General features: G+C 49.6%; 1 protein-coding gene across 3 annotated transcripts in view; it reads right to left on the bottom strand.

The window, feature by feature from the left end:
- The window catches only part of MMD2 (monocyte to macrophage differentiation associated 2), a 38039-nt gene extending 23198 nt beyond the window's left edge, over nucleotides 1-14841 (bottom strand). The window contains exon 1 of one of the 3 annotated variants that reach the window (XM_053276360.1): nucleotides 14128-14836. In XM_053276360.1, coding sequence (XP_053132335.1) covers nucleotides 14128-14408 — 281 coding nt within the window. In that variant the 5' untranslated portion in view covers nucleotides 14409-14836. Of the gene's footprint in view, nucleotides 1-14127 lie in introns of all 3 variants that reach the window. The other 2 variants (XM_053276362.1, XM_053276361.1) reach the window with 2 other exon arrangements.
- Between the last annotated feature and the right edge of the window lie 11452 nt (nucleotides 14842-26293).

Here is a 26293-nt window from a genome sequence, read left to right on the forward strand (position 1 = left end):
TCTCTGCTGCTGCTCTTTGTACTCTGTATTGCTTTCATGCTTTTAAAATTTATAATCAGATTTGTTTTATATTTTTAGCTTAACATTTTAATTGTGTCTTTTTTACAATCTTGTTTTTAAATTTTGCTGTAAACCTCACTGGGATTGTTTTAATGAAAGGCAGTATATAAATTTAACCATCAATCAATCAATCAATCAATCAATCAAACTGGTGGGAAATCATTGCCAGGAAAAGATACTCTGTGTGTTTACAGAGGCACACTTTCCTTGATCATCGTTTGTGGCATTCACGGGGCCTTAGGGTTTGAAAGATGGTTCATAGGAACATAGGAAGCTGCCTTATACTGCGTCAGACCATAGGTCCATCCAGCTCAGTACTGTCTACCCAGACTGGCAGCAGATTCTCTAAGGCTTACAGGCAGGAGTTTCTCCCGGCCCTATCTGGAGATGCTGCCAGGGAGGGAACTTGGAGCCTAGATGCTCTTGCCAGAGCGGTCCCATCCCCTAAGGGGAATATCTTCCAGTGCTCACACGTGGAGTCTCCCATTCAAATGCAATGGCCAATCCATAACCAGGTATTAGTCTTGTGCTGATTTTAGCCACTGTCTGTTTTACTTGCCTGCTTCGCTCTCAGATAGTTATCCTGTCCTACATATTTTAGTCACCCCATCCTATAGTTTAAACACCTTACATTTTATCCTCTCATAGGCAGATGCATATAACTTTGAATATAAATATAGTGACTTTGCACTCAAACTTTTGGCTCTGTTCCCTCCCTATTGTAATATGTTTTACTGTATTTAAGTTGAGCTGTGGTCGTACCTTTACAGTCCTCCTCACAACAGAGTAGCATTTTATAGTAACTATAGTTTATAACAACTACTAGTAATTATTAGTAATTACTAGTAAATATATAGTAGCCTGTTTTTCAGGGTTTTTTAACTGTTCTGATTGTTTAGTTACTGTTTTATCATGTTTTAATTGTCAATTGTTTTATACTGTTTTATAATGTTTGTTTTAATTGTTAGCTGATTTTAATGGTTTTGTTTTAATTATAAAATACCCTAAGCCATTTCGGAAGGGCAGTATAAAAAATCGAATGAATGAATGAATATAGTAAGCATTTTATAGTAATTATAGTTTATAGTAGTTTCAATGTAGTAATTTCAATGTAGTAATTTTAATGTAATATGGTTTTATTTGCATCATAATCTGTACTCCTCATAATTACTACTGATTCAAATTATCTTATGCTGATCTTGGACTGTAATAAAGATGATTGATTGACTGATTGATTCATTCATTCATTCATTCGATTTCTATACCGCCTTCCCATAAATGGCTCAGGGCGGTTTACACAAAGAAACAACAAACAAATAAGATGGAACCCTGTCCCCGAAGGGCTCACAATCTAAAAAGAAACACAAGACAGACACCAGCAACAGCCACTGGAGGGATGCTGTGCTGGGGGTGGAGAGGGCCAGTTACTCTCCCCCTGCTAAATAAAGAGAATCGCCACGTTAAAAGGTGCCTCTTTGCCAAGTTAGCAGGGGTCAGTGATTGATTGATTGATTGATTGGAACAGGGCAGACTCTGCTTAGCAAAGGCAGGGCTGTCCTTAGTTAGTTAGTTAGTTAGTTAGTTATTTGATTTCTATACCGCCCTTCCAAAAATGGCTCAGGGCGGTTTACACAGAGAATGAATGAATGAATGAATGAATGAATGAATGAATGAATGAATAAATAAATAAATAAATAAATAAATAAAAGATGGAACCCTGTCCCCAAGGGGCTCACAATCGAAAAGAAACATAAGACAGACACCAGCAACAGTCACTGGAGGTACTATGCTGGGGGTGGATAGGGCCAGTTACTCTCCCCCTGCTCAATAAAGAGAATCACCACGGTAAAAGGTGCCTCTTTGCCCAATTAGCAGGGGTTAACTTAGGGCATAGCAAAGAGGACCGGCTCTTTAACCCCCCTTAGAATTAACTGGAAGGGGGCCCTGTGCTGGCTGATTTGCCCCGGGCCCCGCACCCCACCCGGGCTCTCTAAGGACAGCCCTGAGCAAAGTGGACGATTCATGCTTGCTCCCACCAGACCAGCTCTCCTCCTTCCCAATGCAGTTCTATCCGTGGCTTCCAGACTGCACTCCGCCACCTCGCCTTTTGCAGCCACTGGATTTCTCTTGGTAGGCAGTGAAATCTTTCCCATTATAGTTTCCCCACGGCTCTGTTTCCCTGACAACAGCCTCTATTGACAGACATCCAGACCTTCAAGCAGCCCTGCACCCGGTTTCTCTTTTCTTCTTCCCAGCAGTCTGTTTGCAGCTTCCGTGATCCAAAGGTGTGAAACTCACAAACCCGCTCTCAAGTCGATATGCTACGGTACTTATTCTCAGAGATCTGTGTTTGCAATTATTCTTGTACTGAAATGAGGAGCCGAAAGCAGTTAAAGCATCAGTTTAAGTGCTGGGAAAATTATTTCTTGGTTGGGTAGCAGGTACTAAGGTGCTGCTGCCAGCCAGTGTAGACAGTACTGGGCTAGATGGACCAAGGGTCGGACTCAGCAGAAGGCAGCGTTCACTGCGATCCTATTGGTTTGGCAATATGGGGGCAGCCTCTGTTAGCATGCAGAAAACCCCAGGTTCAATCCGTGCCCTCTCCCAGAAGGGCTGGTCTTGTGGTAGCAAGCATGACTTGTCCCCTTAGCTAAGCAGGGTCTGCCCTGGTTGCATATGAATGGGAGACCAGAAGTGTGAGCACTGGAAGAGATTCCCCTCAGGGGATGGAGCCGCTCTGGGAAGAGCATCTAGGTTCCAAGTTCCCTCCCTGGTGGCATCTCCAAGAGAGGGCTGAGAGAGATTCCTGCCTGCAACCTTGGAGAAGCCGCTGCCAGCCTGGGTAGACAATACTGAGCGAGATGGACCAAGGGTCAGACTCAGTAGAAGGCACTTGTTCCTATGTCCCTAAGTCCTGGACAGCCACTGCTAGCCTGAGCAGATAATCCTGAGCCAGGCGAACCGACGGTCAGATTCAGGATAAGGCCATTTCCTGTGTTCCTGGTTGAAGTTCAAGAAAATTTTCATTCAGGTGAGCAGATGCAAAAAAGGAGAAAAGGGAAGAAAAGAACAACAACAACTCCTGCACTATAAGCAACGGTGGGAAAGGGGGAATTCTGGCAGGGGTGAGAAAAGCAACCTGCTGAAACAATTCCGAATTTTGTACGAGGAACAAACGTACAGGAATGCTGTGCTCATCTGGCTGTCATCTTTCTGCCGTTCCTCATTGAATGTGGTGGCAAAAAAATCTCCCATCCCACTGGCCTGTCAGGGATTCAGTGCAAGCATCACACACACACACACACACACACACACACACACACACACACACACACACACGGGGGGGGGGGAGGACAGTGGGAAGCTGGTTTTGGATCTCTATTTGATTCTCTGGGACAAACGCTTCTTTGTTTGGCAGTCCAGAAAGCTGGAAGCTTGAGGTAATTCTCTTTCAGCCTTTCTCTTTCTGGGAAATGGGGCCAGGAAATGACCAGCACAGAACAGGGTTTTGAGAAGCCCGACAGCGTCTGCTAACTGCCCGTGCATGCTAATGGCAGCAAAGGCTCCCCGGAGTCTTTGGTGGAGAGGGGAGCCACCTTTTCCAGCAGCTCCAGGGACAGCTGGATTTTTCAGCAGTGGTCTGTGCGGGCCAGGGATGACTCCAGAAGGTAGCGGGTGCTCCCCTCCCCGCAAAATATCCCCTGCTCCCCTCTCACACCCCGATCCACAAGAGTGGAATTTGCAGCAAGGTGTCAGACAATACAGTCAGAATATCTAGTGATCCTTTAGTTGCCGGGGTAGGGGAATTTTTCTTCCTACCTCGTTCCAAAGTTGGGGGACGGAAGCTGGCGAGGATGTATTAATCCTACCCAGGTAGACGAATACGAATACGACAAGTATTTATATGCCGCTTTTCAACCAAAGTCGCCAAAGCAGTTTACATACAGAAATCAATCAATTAATTAAACGGCTGCCCTGTCCCCAAAGGGCTCGCCATCTCAAAATGAGCTATAAAAAGGAACCACAAGCAGCAGCCACTGGAGGGATGCTGTGCTGGGGTTGGATAGGGCCAGTTGCTCTCCCCTGCTAAATAGAAGAGAATCGCCACTTGAAAAGGTGTCTCTTTGCTCCGTTACCGTTATCATACATTTTGTGCTTGCTCTGTCTCCGTCGTGCTTGCTCTGTCTCCGGTTGGACAAGTCTCCGAGGTTAAAGAGGGCACCACAAGGTCCCAATCCAGGGCTGTCCCAAGGATCGGAGCACCCCAGGCACTCCCCTGCCTCCCACACCTGCACGGGTGGGTGCCTCCTGGCGGGCGGGCGGGGGTTGGTCGGCTGCTTGAGGATGAGAAAGCACAAATGTGCCATTTGACCACACCATTTGCAAACGACCATGCCATGCCAAGTGAGGAGAGCTGGTCTTGTGGCAGCAAGCATGACTGGTCCCCTTAGCTAAGCAGGGTCCACCCTGGTTGCATATGAATGGGAGACTCCATGTGTGAGCACTGGAAGAGATCCCCCTCGGGGGATGGAGCCGCTCTGGGAAGAGCATCTAGGACCCAAATTCCCTCCCTGGCAGCATCTCCAAAACAGGGCTGAGAGAGATTCCTGCCTGCAACCTTGGAGAAGCCGCTGCCAGTCTGTGCAGACAATACTGAGCTAGATAGACCAAGGGTCTGACTCAGTATATGGCAGCTTCCTATGTTCCATTTGTGCCCTTCTTCACTTGACGCCCTAGCCAGCTGCCTAGCTCACCTGGTGGGTGGGCTGAACCTGCATAGCACAAACTCAGGGGTGGCTTGCAGCTCGCCAGGGAGGAGAACTGGTCTTGTGGTAGCAAGGATGGACTGTCCCCTTTGCTAAGCAGAGCTGCCCTTGGTTTGCATTTGAATGGGTGACTACATGTGAATGCTGTGAAACATTCTCCTTGGGGCTGAGGCCATAGCTCAGTAAAAGAGCATCCAGCTTTGATCCCTGGCAGCATCTCCAGGTAGGGCTGGGGGAGTCTCCTGCCTGCAGCCTTGGAGAGCTGCTGCCAGTCAGTGCAGACAATAGCTGGCCTGACACAGTGTAAGGCAACTTCCCATGTCCGTCTTATGGGGATGAGACCGTAGCTTAGTGGCAGAGCATCTGCTTTGCCTGCAGAAGGTCTCAGGTTCAATCCCTGGCGGCATCTCCAGGTAGGGCTGGGAAAGACTCCTGCTTGAAACCTTGGGGAGCTGCTGCCAGCCAGTGTAGACCGTACTCAGCGAGAGGGACCAATGGTCGGACTCAGTATAAAGCGGCTTCATGACATTACATTGTAATACAGTGAACCTGCATGTAAGGAGAGGGGATGCTGGCAAAAGCAGTGGGGGCGACATAATTGATGATGATGATGATCATCATCATCATCATCATCATCATCAATCATCATCATCATCATCTGTATCTGTTAGCCACCCTAAAACAAATTGTTCTCTGGGCAGCTCAACCCGCTGCCCTCCTGCCACCCCCAATAACCTGCCACCTGAGGCAACCGTCTCACCTGGCCTCGTGGAAGGGCTGCCTTCGCATGGCCCACCAGCCATGACTGATCACTGTCCTGTCCAGATACCCCACCCCCCAAAGCCCCTTTTGCAGGCGACAGGAAGAGAATTCCCAACCCAGATGACAAATGGAAATGCCCCAACTCTGCCTGCTCAACGGTGCTGCCAGAACGCCTACACATGCCTGACGCACCCTGTTTTGGAAGGAGTAAAGTGCCTCCTGATGAGGGCATTTGCATCTCCCCTCCTACGAACCCATCTGGAGCACCCGGTTTCCAAAGCTCAGCTCTTCCGCCTGCCATGTGTTCCCCACCCTCTACCGCCCTTGAACCGAAAACTCTCCTAGAAGTCATTTCGATGAAATCCGAAGGCTCAAGGGAGGGAGAAACTCGAGAACGTTTAATACAAGCATGATCGATCCCTCAGTCAATCAAATCAATTATAAATCATGCTCTTGGGACTAGCCACTTCATAACTGATCGATTGATCGATCAGTTATAAAGTGGCTAGTCCCTGTGAGGACCCAAGAGCAGGGAGAAAGAAGCACAGGCGCTCCTCCCCAAGGCTGCTGCAAGGGTGGTGTAAACAAGGGCAGAGATCACACTCTTCCCTGACCTACTCACACGCAACACGCCGGAAGGGGCAAAGAGGCGTAACTGACACTTCATGGGACATTCTTGGGTCTTGCAAAACACAGGTAATGTATACCTCCAAGGTGGCAAGGCTAGAAGGAGGAAATGGCTGGAAAAAGAGTTAACTGGAGATGGTAAGATAAAGCCCGGGCAACCTGATTCCTCCGTGCCCAGCGTGCAATCGACACTGCGATTCCATTGACGTCAGGGCTGAATTTGGGCCCGCGGTGCGGAAAGTAATCCATAATCCCCCCTCAGAGAGGAATACAAGTCACTCTGTGGGATCACTCCGTTAGAGGAACCGTGGAAAGGGGAGGAGAGCTGGCCTTGTGGTAGCAAGCACGGATGGCCCCTTTGCTAAGCAGGGTCTTCCCCAGTTTGTATTTGAAGGGGAGACCACGTGTGAGCACTGGAAGCTATTCCCTTCAGCGGATGGGTCTACTCTGGGAAGGGCTCCTGCCTGCTGGGGATGCAGAAGGTTCCAACTTCCCTCCCCGGCATCTCCAAGATACGGATGAGAGAGATTCCTGCCTGCAACCTTGGAGAAGCTGCTGCCAGTCTGTGTAGACAATATTGAGCTGGATGGACCAAGGGTCTGACTCGGTATATGGCAGCTTCCTTTGTTCTGATGTTCCCATGAAAGTGTCACAGCCCCCGAAGGAGGCTCGGAACTGGGGCCAAGCTGAAATCACTCGCCTTGTTTCACATGTGTGTCCAAAATGCCCCACTTGGTTCCATGTTTTCAGCAAAGGCAGGACAGAGTCAAACCTGTTCCTGAAGCCTCTTGGTCGCTTTCAGCCTGAACTGGAACTACGCCAGGGGCTCTCACACTTTAGTCCCTCAATGGTGTTGGACTACAACTCCCATCATCCCCCAAAGGCCACGGTAGCTGTGGATGATGGGAGCTGTAGTCCAACAATATCTGGAAACCCAAGGCTGAGAACCCCTGGTCTGGAGCATTCCAACATTGACCCCAAACAGGTGTATATCTCAGTGCTGGAGCATCTGCTGGGCATGCAGGTCCCCCGGTTCAATCCCTGGCAGCATCTCCAGGTAGGGCTAGGAGAGACGCCTGCCTGGAACCTGGGAGAGCTTTCATGAGGAGGAGAGCTGGTTTTGCAATAGCAAGCATCAACTGTTCCCTTTGCTAAGGAGGATCCACCCTGGTTTGCATTTGGATGGGGGACTACAGGCGAGTATTTTCTGCTGTAAGATATTCCCTTAGGGGACGGGGCTGTAGCCCCATCTTGCTTGCAGAAGGTCCCCGGCTCAATCCCTGACAGCATCCTCCGATAGGTCTGGGGAGGACTCCTTCCTAAAACCCTGGAAAGCTGCTGCCAGTCAGTGTAGACAGTACTGAGCTAGATGGACCAATGGTCTGTCTCAGTATACAGCAGCATCTTATAAGTGGGAGGGGACCATAGCTCAGTGGTAGAGCCTGTGCTTGGCATGTGGAAGGTCCCAGGTTCAATCCCTGGCAGCCTCTCCAGATAGGACTGTGACAATCTGAAAGCTTGGAGAGCCGCTGCCAGTCAGTGTAGACAATACTGAGTTAGATGAACTGATAGTCTGACTCAGTAGACAGCAGCTTCCTATGGTCTTATGTTTTTTTAAATTCCTCTTAGAGATTGCCTTTTTAAAGTTAGTGTCTGGCCTGGAGAGTTAAAAAAATATTGATAAACCTGAATCGAACCCACCTTTGTAACCGTTCAGCTCCCCGATTACCAACAAAAGACAAATGGTGCCTCTTCTTGGGAGTAAGAGGCTGGTTCTTATTAAGGTGCCCTGTTTGAGTGTATAAAACCAGAGAACCCTGAATTTTGCTAGATCACATCTCAATCTGCAATCCTCATCATGCCTCGAAGCATGTGGGAGTTTATCTGGTTTGAGGTCTGGAAGGTAACAGTTGTTGTTTGGGTTTTATGTATGCATGTGTTACGGTTTTGTGTTGTCTCCTGTTCTGATTTGTTCAGGGTCCGTAATAGGAGGCCACAATAGACTTGAACTGAACTGAACTGAACTTCCCGTCATGGGCAATGGGTGTCTTTCTACTAACCAACTCTGGTGGGTTGACCGCAGAAGCATTATGCGGGCAACCTGGTTGGAATGCAGTTGGCTACACCTTCATACTGGACACAGAAAATATTGTGGGGCATGAGTCCACAGGCAGGTTTCTAGGTCACTTGTACCAGGCTCAACCAAAGATAACTTGACCCTGTTTGGCCCCATAGCTGCCATCGTCTTAATCTGGGGATAAGCTTCACGAGACAGAGCCAAATGACGTGATCAGGTGGTACAGCACTTGCATACGTTCCAACAATCCCTATCCTGTGGTCCGCATCGCTGGTAAATCAGCGTCTCTGTTCTTGCCTTTGGAGGCACATTGTTCAAATTTGGCTGGTACATAGCGAGGGTTGTCATTGCTAAGGTAGTACATTTCAGGGCAATGCCGAGGGTAACGGAATCAGGCATGTTACCATTGTTGCAATGACTGTGGCCATTGCACACAGTTGATTATATATACCCACTAGCAAGAGGACATCTATTGTAAGGCCACTTTCTTACAAAAACCCTTACATATTATAGATCATGTATGAAAATGTGCAAAATGTGTTGGTAATGGAATCAGGATATTGGGGATTGTTTCTGATCCCGTTACCAGTGTGTTTTGCACATCTAAACTATGGCCTCATAGCAGATGTTCTCTTGCTAGTGGAGATATTTTTATTTATATATATATATATATATACACACACACACACACACACACACACACACACACACACACACACGCAAAGGTATAACATACCTGATTCTGTTACCCTCACCCCAGGAGGGCTCAGTGGAGGCTGAGCTCCTGTAGGAACAAGTCTGTCTTCTTCCAGTGACCTGTCCAGGGTCCTGAAAGAACTTGCTGCACGTCTTACCCAGATTCCGGTCCCAGCTTCTGAGCGAGGTAGGAAGAAAAACTGCCCTACCCAGTTGGGGCTTAGCTCACAATCATGAGCTAAGCCCCCTTTGCTAAGCAAGGTCCACCCTGGTTTGCATTTGAATGGGAGACTACATGTGAGCGCTGTAAGATATTCCCCTTCGGGGATGGGGCCACAGAAAGTTCCAAGTTCCCTCCCTGGCAGCATCTCCAAGATCAGGCTGAGAGAGTCTCCTGCCTGCAACCTTGGAGAAGCCGCTGCCAGTCTGTGAAGAAAAATACTGAGCTAGATGAACCAAGGGTCTGACTCGGTATACGGCTGCTTCCTATGTTCCTAAACATTTTTGTCCATGACCCAAAATCAGGAGCGTGCCTAGCTCCCAAGCTTCTCCTCCCTAATGTTGATTGTGTGGTCTGCCCTAATTTGTAGCGACACCTCTAGTTCTTGCACACCCCACAGACTAAGGGGCAAACACTATCTTTAACCGCACATCCGTTCCACTGCATTCCAGAGAACCAGCTTCCTAGCAAATGTGCTTCAGATGGAGGCCTTTGTACACTTTCACCCACAATGCCAAAGGTGCAAATAAGTATCTCCTGCCTCATATGTGAAGGTTATTTATAGTCGCAAATGGAAGTGAGTCGTTTGAGAGGAGATGTGTCACTGGGCTTTGTATCACAGCCTCCTGAATTGTAGTGCATTTTCTGAGCACTGGGCGGGGGGCGGGGGAGAGGGGGAAATCTGGTTGGACTGTTGTGGATTCCACAAAGGAATCCTAAGAATCCCCTGTGAACTGAGCGAAGAGGCATCTTTTTGAAGTGGCGATTCTCTTACATTTAGCAGGGGGAGAGCAACTGGCCCTGTCCATCCCCAGCACAGCATCCCTCCAGCGGCTGTTGCTGGTGTCTATCTTGTGTTTCTTTTTTAGATGGTGAGCCCTTTGGGGACAGGACAGCCATTTTGTTTGTTTGTTTGTTTGTTTGTTTGTTTATATCTGTGTAAACCACTTTGGGAACTTCTGTTGAAATGTGTTATTTGTTGTATTCATAAGAGCATCAGTCTGAGAAGGCCCCATGAATTCTCAGTTAGAGATAGCTAGACTGGCTGTTCTTCTACGATAGGGATTCCCAACCTGGGGTCCCTAGATGTTGCTGGGCTACAACTCCCATTATGCATTATGCATGATCCAAGGGCCAAAGACAGGGGATGATGAGCATTGTTGTACAACAGCATTTGGGGAGCCAAGGCTGAAAAGCTCCACCCACGGGGGAGACCCTGGCAATTAAACCAGTTTGGATTCTTAAACTGCTTTAAATTTTAGATCACTTAAAAATGGTTTCAATCTCAGACATATTCAAAAATGCATTTTAAATATTAAAATTCAATTTTTTTAAAATTTAAATCTAGGAGAAAGAGATGAACTTTGTTTAGGGTTGAGACTGTGATGGTAGTTAAGGCTGCCCCCCAGAATAAGGGTCCAAGACACTTATGTTGCTGACCCACATGATCTAAGATGTATATGCAAGTCTCTTTTTCAACGGGGGATGAACAAAATGTAGCCTTTTACTTCTGGAGATGGGGCTGTAGATCAGGGATAGAATCCATGTCCTGGGCTCCAACTTCACTCAGAGAAAATAAAGACCTGGGAAAGCCTATCTAGTCAGTGGAGAGTCTCAACTCCACATAAGACAACTTTAGAACATAAGAACAGCCCCGCTGGATCAGGCCCAAGAAGGCCCATCTAGTCCAGTATCCTGTTTCACACAGTGGCCCACCAGATGCCGCTGGAAGCCTACAGGCAGGAGTTGAGGGCATGCCCTCTCTCCTGCCATTACTCCCCTGCAACTGGTACTCAGAGGCATACTGTTACCGAGGCTGGAGGTGGCCTATAGCATTCCAACTAGTAGCCGCATAACTCCTCCATGCAGTTATCTAACCCCCCCTAAAGCCACCCAGGTTGTTGGCTGTCATCACATCTTGTGGCAGAGAATTCCGCAGGTGGATTATGCATCGTGTGAAGAAGTACTTCCGTTCGCTGGTCCTCAATTTCCTGGCCACCACTTTCATGGGATGACCCCTGGTTCTAGCGTTATGCGGGAGGGAGAAAAATATGCACACAATACGGCAGGGAATGAGTCCGTAGCTCAGTAGAAGAGCAACAGCCTGCTTGCGTGCAGAAGGTCTCCGGTTCACCCACCTTTGGCATCTCCAGGCAGGGCTGGGAGAGCCTCCTGCCTGCAGCCTTGGAAAGGTGAGGGAGAAGCATCGGGGAGATGCTTATATGCAGTCTCCCACCCAAATGAAAACTAAAGTAGATGCTGCTTAGTCAAAGGAACAAGTCATGCTCGCTATCACCAGACCAGTGCGCCTCCCCAGTTATCGGATATCAAGTCTGAGGCCTTGGGGAGCATCTGACAGTAGGCAAGACTGCACCAAATGCTCCCCGCCCCTCAGGACAGAACAGCTCCCTGTGTTCATCTAAAACCTTCTCACAGCAGCTCCCTCTCCGGGACACGTCATCACCACCACCAACAAAGCCCTGGTTTTTACAGTCCTGGTTTTTAAATAGCTGCCACACAGGAGTGCGGGAGGCTAAACCCACGGAAGTGATCTTTCCCCATAACTCTCAAGAGCCATGCAATCGCCATCTCCCTCGACATTGACTCCTCCCAGCTAGTTTAAGTCCCCATTACCCAGCCAGGGGATGTCCCAGGAATGTCTCTCCTGCTCCCAGGAAGAGAAGAAAGTTGTAGGCTGCCCTGTTTGATTCAGGCTTGTTTGGGCCAAGGAGCGTGTTCTTTTTAAAGTTTTAGCAACCTTTCTTCGGTTTTTAGGCTTCTGTTGCTGAGTTGTTTTTATCTTGTTAAAAGATAAAAGAGAGAGAGAGAGAGAGTAGATAAGAACAGGGTACAGATAATAAGAGCCACCTAATGGCACAGCGGAGAAATGACTTGACTAGCAAGCCAGAGGTTGCCGGTTCGAATCCCCACTGGTATGTTTCCCAGACTATGGGAAACACCTATATCGGGCAGCAGTGATAGAGGAAGATGCTGAAAGGCATCATCTCATACTGGGTGGGAGATGGCCATGGTCAACCCCTCCTGTATTCTCCCAAAGACAACCACAGGGCTCTGTGGGCACTAGGAGTTGACACCGACTCGATGGCACACTGTATCTTTTACAGATCATAAAGTAAGGCCAAACAGAGTTGAAGACTAGAACATAAGGACAGCCCTGCTGGAACAAGCCCAAGGCTGGATCAGTCCCAAGGAAACAGCTCTGCATCCTGTTTCACACAGTGGCCCGCCAGATGCCTCTGGGGAGCCCACAGAGAAGAGGGAAGAGCATTCCTTCTCTCCTCCTGCTGTTGCTCCCCTGCAACTGATCTTGACTCCGAGGGGGCTGGAGGTGGCCTATAGCCACCAGACTAGTAGCCCAACTAGTGTTGAGCAGGTGCTGGAAGAGCAAGGCTACAGTCCTCGGTGCACTTACTTGGGAGTAAGCTCCACTGAATACAATGAGACTTATTTGAATGCTTAAAACTGGACTGTGAGTCCTGGAAATCAAGCCCCCAGTCCAAATCCTCCCTCTGCCCTGAACTCAACAGCATCTCAGCTGAAGTCCTTCCTGTCGACAATATACAATTAATTCTCGCCTACCTTAAGGGATTGTTGTCAGAACATCAAGACGGAGCTGGCGTCTCGTTCTGTAAAGCTCAGACTTGGCCCAACGAAACCAGGCACTTTTAAAAAGACCTGGTTCCATTTTATTTCTTATGTTAAGAGAAAGAATTTTCTCCCATCAAGTCAACATGTATCCACGTTTGGGAAGCTATTGGTTTGTCCACATGCTGGGAATTGTTACTGAACTTGGACACTGTGACTAATCGTCACCTTTTGAAGAAGAAAAAAGACAAGCTACTGGACTATGATACAGAGAAATAATAACCTTACAAGTATAATTTCTTCTACATGAAGTTCATGCTATTGTTTTTAGTTAATTTTGTCATGAAATGTTTTATATTAAGTGTTAAAAAGGGAGAGAGCTTATGTACATGAGGGACTTTGAATACTCTAACCCAGAGTTCTTAACCTGGGGCCCATGAAGGTCAATACTAGGGGGAGGGGTTCAGGAGGCCCATGGAAAACCTTTGCTGTGCTGAACATAATTTGTTTCCTGGTGAGCCAGAATAAAATTCTTGAAAACAACAATCCCGGTACCCGCCCCCGCCCCCGCCCCTCATTTTTATTGGAAACTTATGAAAATACATTATATCAATAGGTCCATGGGTAATACTTGTGGATTGAGGGGGTCTGCAGGTACAAAATGTTTTAGCACCCCTGCTCTGGAGCAGGGGTTTCCCAAGCCCCGATCTTTCTGGAATACAATTCCCTGCTACAAAGCAGGGATTCTCTTTATATTTAGCAGGGGGAGAGCAACTGGCCCTATCCTCCCCCAAAACACACCATCCACACAGGCTGTTGAAGGTGGGGTGTGTGTGTGTGTGTGTGTGTGTGTGTGTGTGTGTGTTTAGACTGTGAGCCCTTTGAGCAGAGGGAACCATTAAACCTCTTTCAGAACTTTCTGCTGAAAAGAAAGTTCAATGACAGCCAAAGCATTCCCACGACATCCAATTCAGTTTTCCAATATCTGTCCAGTTGTCCGACAGTAGAAACATTTCAGCTCACCATCGTGGCAGGGGATGCTGGGAGCTGTGATCCAACACTGTCTGGAGACCCGGGTTTGGGCACCCGGGCTCTAGAGCCAGGGCAGGCAACTTTGGTCCTCCAGCTGTTTTTGAACTACAACTCCCACGATCATTCCCATCCACAATTGTGGCGGGGGGTGATGGGAGTTGTAGTTCAACAGCTGGAGAGGATCAGGTTTGCCCAGCCCTCTCTAGAAGTCTGATCCTGAAGGCATTCCTGGGACCCAGAGAAAGGGACCCCCCGCGAAAGCCACCCTCCCCAGGGTTTACCTTGCATATCTGGTCTTCTGGAAATCCAGGAGCCTGGACATCAGCATCTTGGTGGTGGGTCCATCAGCATCCCGCTTGGGCGGAGGAGGAGGAGGAGGAGGGGGCAACGCCGCCGGGGGGCAGGGGAGCCAGTGCGGGGGGAGGGAGGGAGAGTTCAGGGGAGGCAGCGGCGGGTCCCTCCGCTCCTCAGAGCCATGGAGCGGGGAGCCTCTCCGCTGCAGCCGCCTCCTGGGAGCCCCAGCCCAGAGGCACCCGCCCAGCAGCCGCGGGGCCAACTTCATCCGCGCCTGCTGCTGCCCGCTCGCCTCCTCCGGAGTCAGGCATGTGTGGAGCCAAGAGGCGGCGGCGGCTTCCTCGCAGCTCCCGAAGAAGAGGCGCTCCTCCGAACCGGGCTGAGAATGCGCGGAGAGGACAAAGACGGGGCGGCAGCGGCAGCGGCAGCAGCCCGGCCCCGCCAGAGGACACGCGTGGCGCCTGCCTGCACTCCACTGTTGCGCGGGGCGGGGCGGGGATCAGAGGCAATCGGGGGCAATCAAGCCCGCCCTCCTTCTCCTAGCGAGAGTTCCGTGTGGGAGGGGGAGGGAGGGAAGCAGCCCCGCAGGTCGCGAGTGGGGGGGGGAGAGAACAAGGCGATTAACTCTCCGGAGTGGGGCGGGGGGAATCCCACCCTGCTCTCCAAGCCGCCCTCCCGGGCGCGCCTGCCTGGCTCACCCAACAGGCAGCTGCTGGGGACGGAGCTATAAATATCTCTCTCGCCCCTCTCCAGCCCACCCACCCCCCGCCGCTCCACCGCCCCCCGCGGATCAAATAGCAGCGGGCTGGAGTTGGGGAAGGAGGGGGTCCCGGAGGAGGAGGAGGAGGAAGCGTCCTGGAGGGTCATGGCAACTGGGGGTGGGCGGGAGTCCGAGCCTCCCCCCCAGGAAAAAGAAGCCTAGAAGTCTCCGGCGGGGGGGGGCAGCGATTTGTGACCCTGCTGCTCTCCTGCTCTTTCTCACGCCGACGGCCGCTACTTTATTTACGGCCACCACGACCTGGTGTGTTGGCTCCGGGAAAGTCCTTCCCCTCGTTCACTTTCTCCCAAGGAAGTGCACCGAGGATCAGGGCTGGATTGAGGCGTAAGTAAACCAGGCGACCGCCCAGTCACCGCACCTTTCCGCTGTCCTTCAAATGTAAACGTTTTCTGTTGCAAGACTCCCCCCAGATGTTGTTGGACTACAACTCCCATCTTCCCCAACCACAGTGGCCTTGGGCAGGAGTCCCCAGGCTCGAGTCCCCAGATGTAGTTGGACTACAACTCCCATCATCATCCCCAGCCACAGTGGCCTTGGGTAGGGGTCCCCAGGCTTGGGTCCCCAGATCTTGTCAGACTACAATTCCCATTATTCCTAGTCACAAGGCTGGCCATTGTGGTTGAGAATGATTGGAGTTGTATTCCGACAATATCTGGGGGCCCAAGGCTGGGAGTCATGGGGTTATGGGAGGGGTTCCCAACCTGTGGAACTACAACTCCCATCACCCCAACTACAATTTATTCTGGTGGGGCATTATGGGAGTTGTAGTCCAAAAACAGCTGGGGGCCCAAGCCTGGGAATCCCTGGGCTGGAGGAAACAGGTGCATTTTTAGTTTTTTCTCCATGGCTAGAATGAATACAGGTGTATAGATCCAGGAATGCAAACTTATTTTATACAGATAAATTGCAGGACACACAATGCTGAATGTGCATCAAAGTCATGAAAGTGGCAAAAATGTGATAAAATAAATAAATAAATGCAATAGCTTTGAACACTCCCCAAAAGTCAAAATAGGACATTATCTTGATTGATTGCTTGATGAAGTGCCGAAAGAGTCAGTGTCAACTCTTAGCGACCACATAGATAGATTCTCTCCAGGATAGTCTTTCTTCAACTTGGCCTTTAAGGTCTCTGTCAGTGGTGCCTTCATTGCTGTCGTCATCGAGTCCATCCACCTTGCTGCTGGCCGTCCTCTTCTTCTCTTTCCTTCCACTTTCCCCAGCATGATGGACTTCTCAAGGGAGCTCGGTCTTCGTATCATGTGTCCGAAGTAGAATAATTTGAGCCTGGCCATTTGTGCCTCAATTGAAAATTCTGGATTAATTTGTTCTATGATCCATTTGTTTGTTATCCTGGCTGTCCATGTTCTCCTCAAAAGTCTTCTCCAGCACCAAAGTTCAATGTCAGTGGTTTTTCTATCTTTATTCTTCAAAATCCAGCTTTCATATCCATAGAAGGTCATGGGGAAAACCATTGTCCGAATGATTCTAATCTTTGTAGGTGTAGACACGTCACAGCATCTAAATATCCTTTCCAGAGATTTCATTGCAACCCTACCAAGTGCTAGTCTGCTGCGTATTTCTTGACTGCTGGATATCTTGACTGTTGACAGTTGATCCTAAGAGGCAGAAGCTATCCACCACTTCAATATCTTCATTATCCATTCTGAGGCTGGTCGCTGTACCCGTTGTCATTACTTTAGTCTTCTTTACATTTAATCGTATTTAAATGTAAATTTTACATTTACCTTAATTTTACATTTAGTTAAATTTTACATTTAGTACATGTGAAATTTACATTTATAAAACGTAAATGTAAATTTTACATTTTGTTTACATTTATCTTTATTAGGAGTAACTAAAAGATCACAGAGTTGCGAGCAAGCTTTGGAGTTCTACAGAACTCTTCTTCAGGCTGGATATTATGCAAAAGCGAGAGGGAAGGGGAGGGGGAAAACAAGCTGGTGGGGAAGAGAACTCAGAAACCTGCCCACTATTTGGTGTCTCTTCTACAAGGAGGTGACGAGTTTGGGTAGTGCCTGGCTGCTGGCCAGGACATTCCCAAAAGAAAGTCCCACCCCTTCTTGGACAGGACGCGGTCATATCTCAGTGGCAGAACATCTGCTTTGCATGCAGAAGGTCCCAGGTTCACGACCCGGCGGCATCTCCTGGAAGGGCTGGGAAAGACCCCTGCCTGAAACCTTGGAGAGCTGCTGCCAGCCAGTGTAGACAGTACTGTGCTGGACTGAGCAACGGTCAGACTCGGCATATGGCAGCTTCCAATGACATAGTTGGGTCTCAGTTCAGGGCTGGCGCTGGGGCATGCTGCTTCGCCCACCTCCCGAGTAGGCCCACAGGAAGCGATGCCTCGCACAGCCTGGCTGGAGCTCCTCCTGCACCCATTCTGGACCTCTGCTCTGATCCGTTGCCACCACTCGTTGGGGGCGGGCAGTGTTTCAAGTGGGGCTTGCACTCATTAAAAGAACAAGCAGGTGTATACAACAAAAGGCTTTTATTAGAGAAGTCAGTTTCGACATCCATTTAAGTCCCTCCTGCTCCTATGCCATGCTGTAACAGCAAGCACCTCCTAGTAGCTGTTCCTTCCGTCTAAACCTTCCTCCTGTGTTGCTGCACTATTGTTCCCAACAGCTGCCCCATCCCTCCTACTTAGTTCCCCCTATATTGATCCTCCCAGGCCCCGTAAAGGAGAGACTGGCACAGAGCAAGGGGTGTGTGAGAGTCTTTATTTTATTTTTTACATTTCTATCCCACTCTTCCTCCAAGGAGCTCAGAGCAGTGATACTTGGTTGTTTTTATCCTCACAACAACCCTGTTAGGCTGAGAGATACGTGACTGGCCCGGAGTCACCCAGTGCAGGCTTTCTTAACCTTGGGACCCCAGATGTTGGACTACAACTCCCAGAATCCCCAAGCAAAAGCCATTGCAGCTGAGGATTCTGGGAGTTGTAGTCCAATAACATCTGGGGGCCCAAGGTTTATTTTATTTATTGTTACATTTATATACCGCCTTTCATTAAAAACAATCCCAAGGCGGTTAAGGTTAAGAAACCCTGACCAAGAGAGTTTCATGGTTGAATGGGGATTCGAACTCGGGTCTTCCTGGTCCTAGTCCAACAATCAATAGCAAGCTTGCTCAACTTTGGCCTCACTAGCTGTTTTTGGACTGCAACTCCCATAACCCTTTAAGAAGTGGCTTGGATAACTTCATGGAGGAGAGGTGTATCAACGGCTACTAGTTGGAGGGCTACAGGCCACCTCCAGCCTCAAAGGCAGGATGCCTCCGAGTACCAGTTGCAAGGGAGCAACAGCAGGAGAGAGGGCATGCCCTCACCTCTTGCCTGTGGGCTTCTCAGAGGCATCTGGTGGGCCATTGTGTGAAACAGGATGCTGGGCATTGGGCTTGATCCAGCAGGGCTGTTCTTATGTCCTTAATCCCTAGCCATAGTGGCCAACAGCCAGGTATTATGGGAGTTGCAGGCCAACATCTGCAGGAGGGCCGAAGCTGAGCAGGCCTGCCCAATAGGATTGCTGTCTTCAAATATCTGAAGGGCTGCCACACCCAAGAAGGAGCAGTCTTGGTCTCTGTGACTCCAGACAACAGGACTAGAACCTTGAAACTACAAGGAAGCAGATTCTGGCTAGAGATTAGGAAGAATGTCCTAGTCGTAAGAGCTGTTCAACAGCGGAACCATCTGCCTCATGCGGTGATAGGCTCTTCCTTGCTGGAGGCTTTCAAACCGAGGATGGGCAGCTATCTCTCAGAGAAGCTGCAGTGGTTTCCTCTACTGAACAAGGGTTGAGGAGAACGCCTCTTCCAGCTGCCATTCTATCATTCTGTTTCTGGACAGTTTCTCTCTCTCCCTCTCCCCCCCTCCCCCTGCTAAAAAGGAGAAAGCCACCACTTTAAAAGGTGCCTCTGAGTCCGTTTTGCAAGATGAACTGGGCACATAGCTGAGATAAGTTCCTGAACTGACCTTAAAGAACTTAAGTAGTCGGTTGTGAAACCGACAAGAGGAATTCTATCTGGAAATTGTTGTTGTTGTTCTTGCTGTACCACTTTTCAACAGTTTCCTCCAAAGTGGTTTACATTAAAAAAAAAAAAGAATAAATAAATAAGATGGTCCCCTGTCCGCAAAGGGCTCACCATCTAAAAACGAAATATAAAAAGTAAACACCAGCAGCAGCCACTGGAGGGATGCTGTGCTGGGGATGGATAGGGCCAGTTGCTCTCCCCCTGCTAAAAATAAGAGAATCACCGCTTGGAAAGGTGCCTCTTTGCTCGGTTTGCCGGGGTTTTCTGTGCACAGTATTCAGCATGTTGGGCCTTTGGTCGGATCTAGGAGAGTTCGTTTTCTGTTCTCTTCTGAGAGAGAGAGAGAGAGAGAGAGAGAGAGAGAGAGAGAGAGAGAGAGAGAGAGAGAGAGGAGAGAGGTGCGTGTGGTGTACGCAGAAGCACACACTTCCATATATGAATCCATTTGCCTACTTATGTAACACACATAAACACACATACACATTTAGAGCCATCAGTCACAGCTGAGCCAAGAAGGCTATTTATATACCCTGGGCAGTGTAGACCACATGGGACAATCAAACTGCGAATGGCTATAAGACAAGCAATAGTTTTTAAAAGCCAAAAGTGGGTTGACAGAGATGTTGTTGCCTTCATAAACACACATTCCTTTTGTCTCTGGGCCTCTCAATATCATGAAACAAAAATGTGCAAAATCTATTTCCCAGAAACAACAGCGGGGTGAACTCAGTGGGAGAGGATCTGCTTGGCATGCAGAAGGTCCCAGGTTCACTCCTTGGAAGCATCTCCAGGTACAGCTGGGAAAGACTCGTGCCTGAAATCCTGGAGAGCTGCTGCCAGTCAGTGTAGGCCATACTGAGCTAGGTAGACCAATGGTCTGACTCAGTTGGCAGCTTCCTATAGAATGCTTTGCTCTACCAACCAGGCCTTTCCACCGTTATGTAAGTGAATATCCACAGCTGAGCTCAGACTGAATCCACTGGGGATGGGGTCTGTAATATCTGCTCTCTCGCTCTCTCTCTCCTTTCCACTCCAGTACCCATTGGATGGAGGACTGAAAAGAAGAACACTCTAAACAAACATCTTGGAAAGCTTTCTTTTTACAGGATCCCTCTCTTCTGGACACCTTTCTCCCCCGCACACGGTGGAGATGGCCTCTCTCAGCTTCCCGGCCAAGCTGCTCAGAAATGTGGGGTCTATCTTGAAAACCAGCACAAAACAGAATGGATTGAGACTGAGAACATGGTGGGCGGAGAGAGGGAGAGAAGGCTCTCGCCCTTTCATTCAGCAAAGCAGGTCAGCTTTCTTGGCACATTTTGACAACAGACACTTTCCCATGGAAGGGAAACCCAGCCTGGTTAATTTCCCACCAGGAAAATAATGACCAAATACATCGATGGCCTTTATTTACCAGGGAGAGTGCCTGCGTTTGGAGTTAAAAGACAGTCTGTATTTGGGTTCTAGGTTTGCCCTGTCAAAATTTTGCTTGTGGGAATTGCTAGAGAATCGTTATTTTTCCAGGTGAAGCCCCTTGCCCGATCTCTAGCAGTGAAAGCACTTGCCTGGGATGGGAGGATACATCTCACCTCAAGCGCACATGTACCTAAAAACAGAAGAACAGCCCTGCTGGATCCAGAAGTGCTCTTACTCCTGGACTTCGGGGCCAACGTCCAGGGCCTCCACACCCCTTGGGGGCCTCCAAATCCTTTTTAATTTGTCTTGGGTGGTGTCATCACATTAAAAATACTGTTTGTGCCGGGGGGGGGGGGGGCGGGTTTCCAAAAGCTTTTAAGTCCAGGCTCCAAAATTACCTAGGTGCACCTCTGCCTGGATCAGGCCCCAGGCCTATCTAGTCCAGCATCCTGTTTCCCACAGTGGCCCACCAGATGCCTCTGAGAAGCCCACAAGCAAGAGGTGAGGGCATGCCCTCTCTCTTGCTGTTGCTCCCCTGCAACTGGGATTGAGAGGCCTCCTGCCTCTGAGGCTGGAGGTGGCCTGTAGCCTCCAGACTAGTAGCCATTGATAGGCCTGTCCTCCATGACTTTGTCTAAGCCCCTTTTAAAGCCATCCAAGCTGGTGGCCATCACCACATCTTGTGGCAGAGAATTCCATAGATTAATGATGCACTGTGTGAGAAAGTACTTCTTCTTGTTGGTCCTAAATTTCCCGGCCTTCAGTTCCATGAGATAACCTTTGGTTCTAGCGTGGTGAGAGGGAGGAAAATGTCTCTCTGTCCCCTCTTTCTACTCCATACATTATTTTATACACCTCTTAGCACACCTGCTAACTGGGCAAAGAGGCACCTTTTTAACATGGTGATGCTCTTTATTTAGCAGGGGGAGAGCAACTGGCCATATCCACCCTCAACTCAGTACTTCCAGTGACTGTTGCTGGTATGTTTCTTTTTAGATTGTGAGCCCTTTGGGGACAGGGATCCATCTTGTTTATTATTATTTCTCTATGCAAACTGCTTTGGAAACCTTTTTGTTGAAAAGCGGTATATAAATATTTGTTGTTGTTGTTGTTGTTAGCATGTCTCCCTGCAGTTGCTTCTTTTCCAAACTAAAAAGACCCCGATGCTGTAGCCTTGCCTCGTAAGGAAGGTGCTCCAGGCCAGTCACATCTCTCTCAGCCTGACCTACCTCATAGGGTTGTTGTGTGGATAAAACAACCATGTACACATCTCTGGGCTCCTTGGTGGAAGAGCAGGGTGCAAATGTAAAAAAGGAAACACACCATTGTTGTCTTGCTGGGAACAATAAGTAAAAAGGAAGGTGAGAGGTGGGGAGGAGAGCTTTGCCTCCTAATTCTACTGGGTACAGCTGCTGGGTAGGATAGAGCCTTCCTACCCAGCGGGAGCCTAGCTTGCAGACGATCACTTCCTTCACCTCCTACCTTGCTTTTTACTCGCACACAGTCACAAAATGGGAGCGAGCACAGCTCTCAAACTCAAGCCAGACACTGGCCGAACCCAAGTCCTGATCGTGTGAACAAGCTGTGAAGGAACCTTGGGGGCAGGGGTGGAGAGACAAGCGGATCGGGACTTACCAATGAGTAGGTCTCGATCCGCAGGCATCGGCACTTCCATCCCGGCCAATGCCCAGAGGTGCACCTAGGTAATTTTGCAGCCTGAACCTAGAGGGCTTTGGAGGGCCCCCCCCCGGCAAATTAAGCACCATCATGCTCCGCTGGGCAACCACACCACCAGGGACAGCCTAAAGAAGATTGGGGGGGGCAGGGGCTGTGGAGGCCCTGGACTATAGCCCAGAGGTCCCGGGGCAAGAGCGCTTCTGCTGATGCCCCAGGCTGGCACAAATGGCAGGTCGGAGAGCTCAGCAGGGGCTCTTGTGAGTTTTCAGCCCCAAATCTCAGACTTGGCCAAGATCTCACGAGGATTGCCCTGGTTGTTAGGGGGTATTCAGAGGACCCCTGGCCAGTGATGAGGGGACAGAAGACGATAAGGGTTCGAGCTGTCAAGAACCCTGGGATTCGCCAGAAGGCTTGGGACAAGGCTTCCTAAAGGGCCTGTGAAAGTCATGGGCCTAGGCTATAGGAGCACGCGTCCCCTTCTTGAGGACCTGAGGCCGGCTGGGCTGTCACGCTGTCTGGAGCCAGTAGACAACCACAATGCAGAGGAGTCTAATGTCTGGATAGAGGTTAAGGAATGATTTGTTCCTATCCACAGCCCACCTGTTCCTGCCCACTGAAGAAAAATACCAGCCGCATTCGCACATAATGCAGAACTACCGTTGAAAAGGGCCAGAGGTTCTGCGAGCGTTACATGCAAACGGGAGCAATTGCGGTTTGGCGCAGTGACGAACCCGAAGTTTTCCAGATTTCTAACTCCAATCTGAATGCCCGGGTTGTAGAGGGTTTCGTCACCGTGGACGCAGGCTGTGGTGCACCTGAATTCGGAACTCCAGGCTGCACCCCCTGGAACCAGAGTTGAGAGAGGAAGTTCCTCCCTCAACTCCAGCCGTGATTGGCTGGATGGGCTGTCCTTCATGGAAGAAAAAAGCCTGCACGGCCAGGTCCCCCTCCTATCTGGAGTCTCGCTCTCTGTTAAGTGCAAATTCGGACGAGAGGACAGAGGGCGGGGGAGCAATTCCATGTTATGTACAAATGAGACCAATCAGGCATGGAGAAGGGAGGCTGGCGGTGGCTGTGTTTGGCCTCTGTGGCCCCCTGGCCCCGCCCCCCACATCTGATGTCAGATGCAGGGGGCAGCTAGCCACGCCTCCACATCTGATGTCATACAATGGGGCGTGGTCTCCCTCCCAAACGGGGTCGCATGGCCCTATTTGAGAAGGAGATCGGCCCGTGCTGCGTTGGGCAGCGTGGGCCGGAGAGACTCTCCCTGTCTTTAAAGGGATCCCCCTGCCTTTAAAAGGATCTCCCCATCTCCCCGCCCTGTTTGGGAGGGAGATTACGAGGCCAGGATCAGCTAACGCAGAGCAGGCCGATTTCAGTCCCAAACGGGGCCGCGCGGCCCCATTTGGGAAAGAAATAACCCACTCACCCCTCGCGTCTGACGTCAGACATGGGGGACGTGTCTGGGGCTGCAAGGCGCGGCCTCTGCGGGCAGTGGCCCGGGTTCTTTGAACCCATTCACCCAATGGTGGCTCCATCCGTGCGGCCAATGTATTTACTTGAATCCAAAAGTAGTTTTTTTCCAAGTTATTTGATGTTAGAAATCAGGGAACTCATCTTAAATCCAGAGTCCTCTTTCTTTTGGGTAAATAAGGGTATAAGCTGTATTTCACCCTTGTTTTTTAAGGGGCTCATCTTAAATTCAGAGTCAACTTGTATTCGGTTAAATACAGGTACTCTAAAAGGCTCTGTTGCAGTCCACAGCTAAGCTCTGGCATTGAAAAAAGGCAATGTTCAGTCTCTTAGCTTGGAAAGCAACCAAAAGGTCTCTAGAAGAGAAAACCTGAAAGGGAAAACGTTAAAGAGTGACTTGCCCTCTAAGCATCGCATCAGCGGCAATTTCTAAAAATTCTGTCCTACATTTTATTTAATCTTTCTCAACAGCACCACCAACAAAGCTCCAAGTCCAATCCTTAGGTTTTGGTGATGCTCAAATGAATTTCAACGTAATTGATTAATGAATCCACACAAAAGCCGATGATTCATCAACGGAAAATTCTTAAACTGGCTGACAGGTCAGCTCTCAGAAGGACACACTGAAAGTTTTCTTTTGCCTTTTGTTTTCTCATGATCCATTGGAACACACATTCAATCAGTCCTAATGGGTGATGTAACATTCTTTTTCCCCCTGGGAGAAAAATCACAAGGAGCACTCCTAGAAATTTGACTATTGCTTCTGAGTGATTTGGCATAGGCATCTTCCCCTCTTCCTGCCAACAGGATTCATATGACCGGTGTTCAATTTGCATCTTCATCGCCCATCATTAACGCTAAGGATGCACCAGACTTTGAGGAGGAATCCCATTTGCAAACCTGCTTTCCCCAGTTGCCAGCAGCTGAATTCCGTGGAAAAAACAATATCCCATCTGTTCCTTCCGATTCTGGCCAGTTCCTTGTGTACTGCCCTTCTTTCCAAATATAATTGGTTGATGAATCATCTGTTCAAGATGGTGGCTCTTCCTCCATGTGCGCTTCTCTCGCAGTCACACTGCATCATGGGTTTGATAATCACAAAGTGTAGGGGGTTGTTTTTTTTTAACACTTTGCTTTTCCTGTGCATGCGGTAATGATTTTATAGCAGTTTTTGGGGAAACTTGGGGGGGGGGGTTAATAAGATGTTTTGATAGCTCAGAGGCAAAACATCTTCTTGGTATGCCTGGCATGTCTAGGTAAGGCTGGGAACAAAGACCCCTCATTTGAAATCCTGGACAGGAGAGCTGTTGCCGGTCAGTGTTGACAGTCCTGAGCTTGATGGGCCAAGGGTCTGACTTAGCAGAAGGCAGTATCCTATTTGGGAGTTGCGGCTGGTGTGGGACGGGGAAGGACCCCAGCTCAGAGGCAGAGCTCCGGGTTCAATCCCTGGCAGCATCTCCAGGCGAGCTGGGAAAGCCTCCTGCCTGGAATCTTGGAGAGAGCCGCTGCCAGTCAGTGTAGACCAGGGCTCCACGGTTTCCGCCCTCCTGCAGATGTCGGACTGCAGTTCCCATAACCCTGACTCTGGGCCACTGTGACTGCGGATGATGGGAGTTGTAGTCCAAAACCAGACGGAGGGCCGAAGTGGAGCAGCCCTGGTCAAGAGGCAATATGGAGTGAGATGGACCAAGGGTCTGACTCTGAATCAGGCAGCTTCCTAGAGGAGAGGTCTATCAATGGCTACTAGTCTGGTGGCTCTGGGCCACCTCCAGCCTCAGAGGCAGGATGCCTTTCAATCGCAGTTGCAGGGGAGCAACAGAAGGAGAGAGGGGGCAGGCACATGCCTCTTGCCTGTGGGCTCCCCAGAGGCATCTGGTGGACCACTGTGCGAAACAGGATGCTGGACTAGATGGGCCTCCTTGGGCCTGATCCAGCAGCCTGATCCTGTTCTTGTGTCCTTATGTATATTGTTGCTGCTCGTGTTACTCTCCAGGGATGTAAACCTCACGCGGGTGGCCCCCTCCGGGATTTCCCAGAGGGGGCAATGCCCCTGCCAGGCAACCAGGTGGGGGCGGCGGGACTCAGGCCTCCCCGCTCCAGATTTCCTGGAGGAGGCAGTGCCGCCCCGCCCCCCTGCCCCCCCCGGCTGCCAGGTAGCATCAGCAAGCTCTCATGCTCAAGTTCATCAGTCAGCTGAACCACACAGTCAGCCCTGTGTTGTCTTTGTAGCAACTCAGCAAGCTCTTCAGAGGCACAGCTGCCTCTCCGGGCCCTTTCGCTCTATGATTCTCTGATTAGAAGTAGTGTGACAAGGAGAAAAAACTAGGGGAGCTCTACGCATGCAGGTGCTCTGCCCAGAATGACCCCACCCCCTTCGGGGATTATCTTGCAGTGCTCACACATGTGGTCTCCCATTCAAATGCAAACCAGGATAGACCCTGCTTAGCAAGGGGGACAACTCATGCTTGCTACCACAAGACCTCTTCCCCCGTGTGCCCCGCCCCGCCCTGGGAAACTGAGAAATCTACGCCCCTGTTACTCTCCAATAGACCGTGTGCACTGACGACCTCTTCCTTATGCTAAGAGTAAAAGCACACAAAAAAGGCCTACTAGGGTTCAGCCAATAAATGCCAGGAATTCAACTGGAGCCCCCATAAATGAAAATGCAACTCAACATAAACAAGCTATCCAATATTTAATCCAACCGAATGAAACCATATCAACCACCTGCTCTTCCTTATCATATACCTCTCTTAGAC

This window comes from Hemicordylus capensis, chromosome 13 (assembly GCF_027244095.1).
Source record: "Hemicordylus capensis ecotype Gifberg chromosome 13, rHemCap1.1.pri, whole genome shotgun sequence".
NCBI classification, from domain to species: Eukaryota; Metazoa; Chordata; class Lepidosauria; order Squamata; family Cordylidae; genus Hemicordylus; species Hemicordylus capensis.